The sequence below is a fragment of the Pelodiscus sinensis genome, chromosome 1 (genome assembly GCF_049634645.1).
Source record: "Pelodiscus sinensis isolate JC-2024 chromosome 1, ASM4963464v1, whole genome shotgun sequence".
NCBI classification, from domain to species: domain Eukaryota; kingdom Metazoa; phylum Chordata; order Testudines; family Trionychidae; genus Pelodiscus; species Pelodiscus sinensis.
In genome coordinates, this window is record NC_134711.1 from 161,874,372 (window position 1) to 161,884,954 (window position 10,583).

General features: G+C 43.1%; 1 protein-coding gene across 1 annotated transcript in view; it reads right to left on the minus strand.

The window, feature by feature from the left end:
- Positions 1-5,070, minus strand: part of POU2F1 (POU class 2 homeobox 1) — a 195,288-nt gene extending 190,218 nt beyond the window's left edge. Inside the window, exon 1 of the mRNA XM_075909143.1 lies at positions 4,953-5,070. Coding sequence (XP_075765258.1) covers positions 4,953-5,013 — 61 coding nt within the window. The 5' untranslated portion in view covers positions 5,014-5,070. The remainder of the gene's footprint in view (positions 1-4,952) is intronic.
- Positions 5,071-10,583: the final 5,513 nt, after the last annotated feature.

Sequence of the window (10,583 nt, forward strand, 5' to 3'; positions counted from 1 at the left end):
TTCACTGGATACTACTTGCTCTGTGTACAGAATTAATATCAAATTTGGAGCAAACAATTTAAGATTAATTTTGCTCAAAGGTTCTATTCTGCTTTTAACAACAGTGTAAATGGCACTCACTGATTAGTAATATGCACCTCATACAAACCTCTCGTAAAAGGATCAGGATTGTGACTACTTCTCTCAAGATATGTAGTTTAGTTATGTTCAAAAAATTGAGTATACTTAATTGGTGGTTGTTTGAAGTACCAAAAAAATGCAGCCTGTTGTAATAAAGTGATTTTTAAAAAGTGGAAAAAACTATTGTAGAATATAACACACTAAACTTGCATGTTAAATAGCATACATTCTTTCTGAAGTTCTCAAAGGAATCAGGACTTGGTAAAAGTGAGTAAAAAATTACCACGTCCCACAAACTCTATTACTTAGCTATACTCCACTGGGCATGCCAAATTTTGTTATGGCTATGTGTGTGTCAAGGTCAACTCACTGAAGAGGGCAACTAATTACTATAATTTTTTTTTTCAAAATTGGCCAAGAAGAACAGGAGAGGGAGGAGAAAAATCAAGGAAGAATCAAAGGCCTATGGAAAGGAAGAACAATATTCCACTTCTTTAACAGGAAACTGGATATAATGATAGATCATAACAAAAATTAAAACGTAGAGACCCTTTTCCATAAAGCTTTTCTGAGCTTTAAAACTTGTGTCAGATAAGAACTACTACTAGAATGGACTAACTCTGTTTAAATGTAATAGTGGCAATTATGATTGTACTACTGTGCTTTAAATGATAAAAATGCTTCAAAATCTTATTTTCTAAACAAATTAATCATCAGTCAGGACCTTGAATACAAGCAGGAAGTATACTATTGTTTACTAAATATGTTAAGAGGTGGGTAATTGACTAATAGTGTAGTCAATTTGTATTGACACGATTAGTTGATAAGGAAAGGTGCTCTGTCCCAGCTCATGCTGGTCCAGGAGCTACTCCCGCTGAAGCTCTGCAATGTAAATGTAGTAACAGAGGCGCAGTGATCCTGGACTGACATGAGCCAAGACTTTTTACGATGGCCTGGGGCAAAGCAGCCCCAGTTCACAGCAGCTAGGGTTGGCCACAGACTGAGGCTGCTGCTGGAGCAGTCTCGCCTACACCCGCCCCTCAGCTGCTGCCTCCAATAGGGGCAGCAGCACTGGGCGGGGGGGGGGGGGGTGGACAGGAGAGAAGGCAGGGGACCGGGGAAGATGATCCGGGGGGGGACGGGACAAACTTTTAAGCCAACTCCCCCAGGCACTGGCCCTGTTTCCCTCCCCTTGCTGTCTCTCATACAGAGGCAGCAAGGAGGTGAGGGAAGCCAACAGTCGAGTACTCAACTTGATTACCCAATAAGCTTAGGCTTACTTCCTACTGTATATATGGCTTACTTACATCCTACTGTGTGTGTGTGTGTGTGTGTGTGTGTGTGTGTGTGTGTGTGTGTGTGTGTGTGTGTGTGTGTGTGTGTATTCTAGTACATTCCCACATACCTAACACAATAATTCGTGCGAACAGCCAAAGAATATATTTGAAAACCACCTCAATTTTCCCATATAAACACAACATTAAGCAGTGCTAAACATCAATACTCAACAAAGGAAGTGTCAGAACCTAACCATTTGCTTTCTAAAGACTTCAGATTTGCTTGAAACAGGACTATAGAAAGAGTTTTTAATATAAAGTCGCTAGTGGCAAGAAGAAACTTTCTCTGAAGAACATACGAGCCCAAAAGATTTTTTTCCTTTCATTTAAAGCTAGTAAGTTTCTAGCTTTTGTAACTGCAAATATAACTTTCCAAATGTGAACTAATACAGTGCTATCCTGAGTTTCCATAAAGAAGCAGAAGCCTTTGGTCACTTCCACTGGTGAAAGATCCTTCTTGGTAGGTAAAACTGTCCAGGATCACTTCAGTTTCACTCTGCAGCCACTGAAAATCAGAAAACTCTGAAGGGATAAGAGAAAAATTCTTTGTCTATTCTATCATATGGAAAACTTGAAATTTTATCCTGATCTCATCAGACATTTATAGCCAAAGCACAAAATCAAAAAGTTAGCCTCACTTAAGATCCACTGAAAGTACCCTGATAGAAATTGCAGCTGAGGGGGAAAATGCAGTTCTTGCACAGATGTTGCTGCTAGGTTTCATAGGTGGAATCACCATATTCTAACTGTATCACGTGGGAGGGTTCAGTAAAATTTGAAATCGTAACCAAACAACATCAGTTGGAGGTGGACAGATTTGTTTTAGCATGTAAATGGCAGAATGCTGGGCTCATTAACCCCAGGTCAGACATGTGACAGCACAAGGCCTGAGTCCAGCCATTCATCCTTTCAGAATTACTAAATTGTCAGTTAGAATCAAATTTTTGTTTGCAAGATGCGAATGTACATTTTTACCATCTTGGATAAAATATCTACAGTCTCAGCAGTGGTTAAATTGCTTCTATAAAGGAAACTGTCCTCAGATAAATGGTTTCTCTATAAGAAGATTTCACTGGCACACCTCATCCCAGGTCAATAAATCAAATTAACTGCACCTTGTCCTCTGGCCGGTGACATCATCAGCTTGACCACATCTTGTGAAGCGAGTGCAAAAACATATGCTATTTAAGGCATGAAATCATATTATTGCTTTTTGTCCAGCCAACCCCATGCTGCTGGTCTATGAAGCAGTCAGTCACCTGAACAGTTTCATTATAGGTTCTACAGATCTTTTCTTGCAGTATTCAAGACCTGTCTTTACCAAGGCAGAGGGGGAGAAAGTAAGCAGTGAGAGTGGTCATTTTAAAATTAAAAATGTTTTTCTATTAACTGAAGACCAGTATTCTCTAACAAATTAACCTTCGAGCAAACTCTATAAAATATGCTGATTGCACTATTACATGAACTCTTCTTAATCATGCTTCAAAGATGTTTGCATACTCATCTGATAGGGCTACTATAAGATACCCTTCTGTTCAATTCTTTTCCTCCACAGCTGAAAACAATGGCCACTAACGAAAAACCACAGTTTTATCAACATTAATACCACATGAAAATAAAATGACTCCATTATCTCCCTTGAAAAAGGAGTCCATTTTGCTTGTCATTAAGTTGCCTGGAGGCTGGCTAAAACATAGGTAGCCCTGACAATTTAAGGAGAAAAATATTTTTCAATTTTCATTCAGTCAACTATGTATGGCATACAAACACAGAAAACTTATATTGTTTTGTTTTTTCTCATACTGTCAAATTAAAAATAACTCAGAAGGCCAGGGATACTGACAAAAGTATCAAACACACAGGACTGCTATACAAAATGCAGGTCATAAACACTAAGGAGAAAGAGGTTTATTGTATTTAATGTGATATGATCCAAAATTCAAGGTTTGCTTCTACATATTAAATCTAGTTTGTATATGGGAGTAGGAGGGAGGCTTTTTAGCTTTTGAAAGTGTTCTCAGAGACCCAATAAATGTACATTAAAAGCAAATCTTTTTTTAAGTAAACTGGGGACAAAGGAATGAAAATGCTCAATACTCACTGAAAAACAGTTATGAAAGGGACAGCTTTAAATACTTGTGTTGCTATAAATTAAAAATAAGCCCCTTATTTAAAAGACATGAGTGTGTGAAGCTAGAAGCAGTTCTGATGCTGCTCAAGCCCCAGGAGGGTTTTGTTTTTGCTGGCGGGGGTGGGGTGGGGGGGTCATTTTGGTTATTAGTAAATAAATCAAGCGGCAGAGAATGAGGCCTAGGCGTCTGCCAGAGGAGCCAGGGCCTACCTCTTCCTCCTCTCACCCCCTCCCCACACGGCCTGGGTTTGATCTCTGGGCCCTGTGGGTTGCCAAGAAAATTTAAAAAAAGCGAGAGAGCAAGAAAGAAGAATCATATTGAACCACAAAAGCACATGGGGCGAATGTAAAATATAAACACGGCTTTGGGCTCTGAGTGGCTGTTATTAAAGGTCTGAATTACTAAACATGAGAGGCGGGGAAACCCAGGCGGCCATTTCAATAATATAAACCTCCCCGAATTAGACATTATTCAAATGAGACCAAGACACAGAGAAGGAGAAGGAGGCCGGCTCCGCACCCCTGGCAGCCAACTTGCTACCCCAGCCGCCAATGCTGCCACCCCATGCACCCATCAGAAGCCCCGCAGGGCCTGGCTGTTAGCCTCCCCCAGGGACCTATCCCAGGATACCCCCCACTGCTCTACTCGGCCTCGCTGACTCCTAAGGAAGCGAGAAGGGAGGGGGAGATGTCAGGGCAGCCCAGCCCCCTGGGTACAGAGACCCCACGCAGCCCCTCGCCCCCAGGCAGACCCCCCTCCCCCGCAAGGAGTCGAGCGGAGTTGAGGCACCTTTTCTGTAGGGACAGAGGAGAAGACTTTCGCCAAGCCGCCCCCCCGGGCCCTCTGCACCCAGCCCCCCGTGGCAGGCAGGCCTCGGGCTGTGGGGAAATAACGCTACCAAGGCTGGGGTGGGGGGGACCAAAAAAGAGCCAATATCTCGCCTCCAAACCCCGCGCCCCACACCCGCGCCCCGGCGCAAGAGCATGGGGGGCCCGGCCCCACTGGGGCGGGGGGTCGCGGGGTGCTCGCCCCCCAGCTCCGGGCCCTGCCCCCCAGCTCCCTGCCCGATCTGGGCCCGCTCCGCCATGAATATGGAAAGCGGCTTTATTGTGGGCGTGCGGGCGCTGCCAGGGCGGCCCGGCGGCCTCCGGCCGGGTTCGGGGGCGGGGAGGCGCCCCCTTGCCCCCCGCGCCCGTGCGTGTGTCTCCCGCACGGGGAGGCTGCCGCTGCCCCCGCTCCCCCCTGTGCCGTTAATTATAATAATCCGGAGTACTAATAAATTATGCTAAGCGGGGCGGGCGGGCGGCGGGGGGGCCGCGCGCGCGAGTATGAATATGAATATGTAAAACGCAGTAATGATTACCTGCCGCCGCCACCGCCGCCGCCGAACTCTCATCTTGACTCGCTGCTCCTCCGTCCGCCATTTTGAATATTTTAACCAAAATCGGCCGCCCGATAAACCCTCCCTCGCTCGCTCGCTCGCAGCCCCCACCCGTCCCACTCGCGCAGCCGCCGTCTCCCTTCTCCTTGGCCCCCCGCCCTCACTCCAGCACGCGAGTCACGACGCATGCGCGCTCTGCCCTCTCTCGCGGGCGAGCGCTTCGCGCTTGCGCTATCCGCTTTTTTCTTGCTGGCCCATTACTCTGCGTGTACCCCCAGCCAGCCCCTGTGCGCATGCGCCGTTTTCTCCTGCCATTTACCTCTGCCCTAGTCTTCGTTAGCATGTAAACGACCTCGACGCGCGGGCCACTTTGTGGCCCACCTCCCTCCCGGCTACAGAGCGCGCGCTTGCGCAGTGCGGGGGATGGTTGTCTGGGGGCTTTAGTTGCTTGTGTGCTTGGCCGGGGGGGCTCGTTCCAGCGGAGGTGCATTGTGCCACGGACACGCTGGTGGCGCGCTGCTGTGAGAGGACGGAGGCGTCTGTTTGCCGGGTGGGGCGAGGGCATTAAAACCGACCATGCCAGCTCCCAGCTCCAGCGGGCCTGAGGGGCGGCAATCGCCTCACGAGCATGTCCCGAGACACAAGGGCTAGGGAAGCAAAATGCAGGACAATGTAGCACTTTAAAGACTAACAAGATGGTTTATTAGATGATGAGCTTTCGTGGGCCAGACCCACTTCCTCAGATCAAATAGGCATGCTGGTCCCTGTCACCTAAGGCATGAGCTTGCTGAGCCCATGGAGTGGGCACCTGCCTCTGGTTTTCTCACTCTGTTTTGTTACTTTTTTTTTTTTTTGCAGTATATCTATAACACTGACAATCAAAGGAGACCCTTGTACTCATGCCGAGCTTGCCTCCAGATAAGGGCCCAGGTGGTTAAAAACACCATGAACACTAGGCACATTGAAAGAAGAAATGCTTGCAGCACGTTCTGAGATGGTTTTTATTAACTATTTCCTGCCAGCAAGCTACTGGGAGTTAGTATAAATAGGTAATCACAGGAAGTAAAATAGATAATCCTAAATGAAAACATCTTGAAATAGAATGGTTACACCGAAGAAGCATTTTTTTTTTAAAGCACAATCTGCAAGTGGTGTTCTGTGGAAAGAACCATCATGTGCAAGACAGGTACTCCCCAAGCTCAAAGTGAAATTAATCCCCTATGTATAAACGGGAATTGAATAATAAGAAAATGAAATAGCAGAACCTGCAATTCTGTGCAGAGCAGGGTGCATGAGTGGTCACCTCATCTCTTCAGAGAAGAACAATTACAGGAAAGTAATTTTCTCTTTAAAGATACCCGTCATAACACATCTCCTGTCTTGGACAACACAAAGCTCCAGGGATACCTCAAACAAATATTTTAACCTCTCCCATACTCTGCATCAAATTTGACTAACCTAAAAGGAAAAGAGAGACACAGACTTTCTGCCCTCCTCATCAAAAATAGTGTATGTTGGGGTCTACAACTAAAACTGATGTTATGTTAAAAACTTCAATAGCCTTCCAGAGAATTGTGGACAATAATCTTAACAAGATGAGGTGACAAAACATTGCTGGTCATGTCGCTGAGTTAAAAATCAGCAGAATTAAGTTAAAATGATTAACAACTGTAATAGTATTCATTATAATATTTTGTTACGTACAAAAGCTATGATATTATACCTCATATACAGAAAAAAAAGGAAACGAGAAGAGTCTTTGCAATATTTTTAATGGCCTGATTTGAAGCCCAGTAAAAGTCTTTCCATTGACTACAATAGGCTTTGGCTCAAACCCCAAAACAACATAAAATGCCAGTCAGTTTCATTGCCAATATTCAAAATTCAGGGTAATAAGGACACTTACATGCTGCTGCTGGAAAAAGTTATGAGCAGCAGCAAAGGCAAACACTGGAGAATCAGAAAACGAGAGACTTAGGAAAGATTTGAGCAGAATTGCCCCATAAGAACAACAGCTGCAACAGAACAATGATTTTTTTCTTGAAAATAGTCTAGAAGTGTTTGTCTGAGTAGGTAATTTTCATTCCTATGTAATTCTCCTAATAACCCAGAATATATTGGTAAAAATTGACTGTGGTATGGAATGATAAAGAAAAGTCTTCTAATCACTGTGTTTCCCTCTATGCTTTCATTTTATGTGATATTCTATGCTACTTGTTAGAAACTTTGTCATTCAGAGGACTTATTTGCACCTAAGGATAGATAACTCTCCAGAATTAAAATGTAAACAGAAGCATACTGGATTGCTGCTCTTCAATTTTGCCTCTCATCTAGATAATCCTCCATGGAACAGCTAATCCAATTTTATGGCCAGATTACATGAGCACGCCAGCCAAAGTGATCACTCCACAGCAAAGAATCTGGCCCTTTGGATGTACCTTTAAGATTCTACACAGCTGTACCCTTGCATACATTTAATCTCCTCGCCCATTGCTTCTCATTTAATCCTTGCACTCTTTTCACACCTATATCTGGCTTCCTTTTTACCTTCTTCTCTGACTGATGCTTCTCACTCATCTCCTGAAGGACAACCTATTTAATCATATTTCATCTTCTTCCTTGCTCTTGCATCTACCTGATTCAAGTTATCATCCCCAACTACGATTCCAAGATGCAATCTTCCACAATTTTCAGGAATATCACCCAAAATACAGTTCCTGTTTTGGCTAGCTCTAAACGGCAAAAGAATAGCACTCTCTTTTTACTCCATCATATCTGCTGACGTAACCTCTCTGGTTCCCTCTCCAGAGATTTCTCTTGATCTCTGTCTGCATTCTCCTCTCAGGTTTCTCTTGATACATCTCTTTCTAGCTCCTTCCCTAAGGCATAACATAGGTCTCTCTGGCTATATATCTGGTAACGCTTGGCAAATCATTGATAATGAATTGGACAAATTTTGCCTTTATTTCTGTTGTTAATTGTCTGCAAATAAATCATGATTTTCTCAAGTTTATTTCTTTGAAATTATTTGCCAAATACTTCTTGACCTGTGTCTTATTCACAATCAGTTTGTTGTGATTATTTGAAATTCAAGATGATCTGACACATAGGAAAAACATACAATTCTGCAAAGTACTGAGCACTCTGGCTCTGATTCCTCAAAACGGGTAAGGATTTGTATAATGATGAGCTTATAAGCTGTCCTATTGAAATCAAGGAGACTGTTCACATGATTGAAGTAAGTATGTGCTTAAGTCCTGATCTGAGCCCAGAGTGCTCAGCACCTTGCAGGATGAAGTCCCTTCCTTGTGTGTTTCTGTTCCCTGTCTGGATTAGTGCAACACATAGAATCAGGTTATGTAAATTCAAAATTTGTTGAAAAAAAAATGCTCATTTAAGTGACTGTTCCTGCCAATATGAACACACACACACACAGGACATACATTCAGTCAATGGAAATTCTTTTAAAAATTCAGTTGAATATTTTGACAGTATATATCCATCTCTAATTCCCAATCTCTACATAGGTCTGTTAGCCTCTTCACAATCCACCCCCACCATCAGCTTAGTTGTTCCTGTCATGGAGGTTAAATGCCATATCATCCCCTGTAATGATAGTTGTGTCTGTAATGCCAGATCTTCAGTGCTCGTAGTGTTGACTCATCAGGTTTAATTATTACTGATTTATAGATAATAATTTATTGCATGGGGAGGCAAAGAAATACAGAAAATTATATAGAAGCAAAAGATAAATCAGGCAGAAAATTTGACCTCTACACAGCCCTAGTTCAGGAGAAATTAAGAAGCATGTTATATGCAGCTATTTTTTGTGAGGGGGTTCCTCAGCCAATTTTTCTCCCTTTGGCAGTTTCTATGCTCTAACTTTCTCCCTGACTTCTTTTGCTCCATTCAATTTCCCTTCTGCAGCTTGTGCTCATGTCTCTGATACAGTTCTTTTCACACGCTTTCTTTCCTCCCAATTAATTTTTCTTCCCAACTTGTTCCTATCCTCCTCAAGGAGGTGCTGCTCCTGTCACCATGCTTTCTTAAGTCTTCTCATATGCTGTTTAAAACTGCTCCCCCCAAGTGCCATGGAAACATATGGTCCCTACATTCTGTCCTTTCTCCTCTTAATGAGGTATCAGCCTTTGAACATTCTGCTTGCCATTAGCACAGCAGCATAGCAAAGAAATATCACTTCTGTGTACACCCTCCTCTTACATCCCCCTCTGACTTCTAGACCATTCACCTCTCTGACTCTTTCACCATTCAGGCTCATTTTGAACACCTCTCTCTTTGATTTCTCACCAGTTCTCACCAGGAGCATCCATACTTGTTATAAGAGATGCCAGATTGTGGCACAATTTGTGCTACACATAATAAAAGACAGTCACTGCCCCAAAGAGTCAGCAATCTCAAGAGAAGACAGAAAAAAACAGCAAGCAAATGGTCTTGTAGCATTTTATAGACTAACAAAACATGTAGATGGTATCATGAGCTTTCATGGGCACATCCCACTTCTTCAGATGACCGGAGTTACTATTAGAGGATAAGGAAACTCGAAATAAATAGGAGAAGGGAAGGCAAGGGGGGAAGAAAGATGTTCTGTCACCCACCCCCCTACCTGTATGCATAAAGTATCAGGAGAAAGGGTGCTAAACCTGAGTAGATAAAGATCAAAGTCAGCGGATGGATAAGGCAGGAAGAGAAGACAGGCAAACCATGAGAGGAAGGAGGAATGATCATCTCCCTTTTATAGATGGGAAAGAGAAGAGCAGAGAGCTTGATCCAAAGCAAGCCCATAAATAGGCTAGGAAGTATCATACTGTTGTTGGCAAATGTCAGTTTCAACACACACACACACACACACACTTTCAAATTTGATTTAAGGATATTTACTTTGTATATTTTGACATTGACAAAATGTTGACAATTTGTCAATGTTTATATAGCTTTAACTTTTTATAGCTCAGTGTCTATTGTCATCAAATTATTATTGTCTGAAAACACTCTGTTGTCTGATGCTTCATAATTTCCTGAAACTGTGAACATTTAAATTGATCAAAATAGATATAAATGTTTTAAAAACACAAAATGTATCTGCTGAGATTATAAAAATATGGAAGTTTAATTCTGCCAAGCCTGCCCATAAGCAATTTGTCAAGGTCACAGAGCAAGCCTGTGGCAGAATTAGGAATTAAATCCACATCCCCTGAGTCCCAAAGTCAGTGGTTTAACCACAAAACCATTGTTCCTGGCTCTTACCACTCCCACATGCCTCTTTAATTTTTTACTAATAGCTGCAGTGGGATGAGCCAGAGTCCCCTACTGTAAAAACCCTCATGCACCATTCTGCTTCCAACATTCTCCCCCTTCCCTGTTAAAGGACATCATCACTCCCAACATCTGGATTGCTGTGTGCATTGCAGCAGAGAGGCAAAGAACATCCATTTAATATGTACTTCATTGTCATTCCCTATACACCCCTCTGGCTCTCTCAATAACCATTTAAAGTTTTCCAGCTCCCTTTTACCAGATCATTTCTTTGCTCTCTGCCTGCATCTTTCTGTTGTTCTCCCTGTGTCTGAGGAAGTATGAGCTAAACTCTTTTAT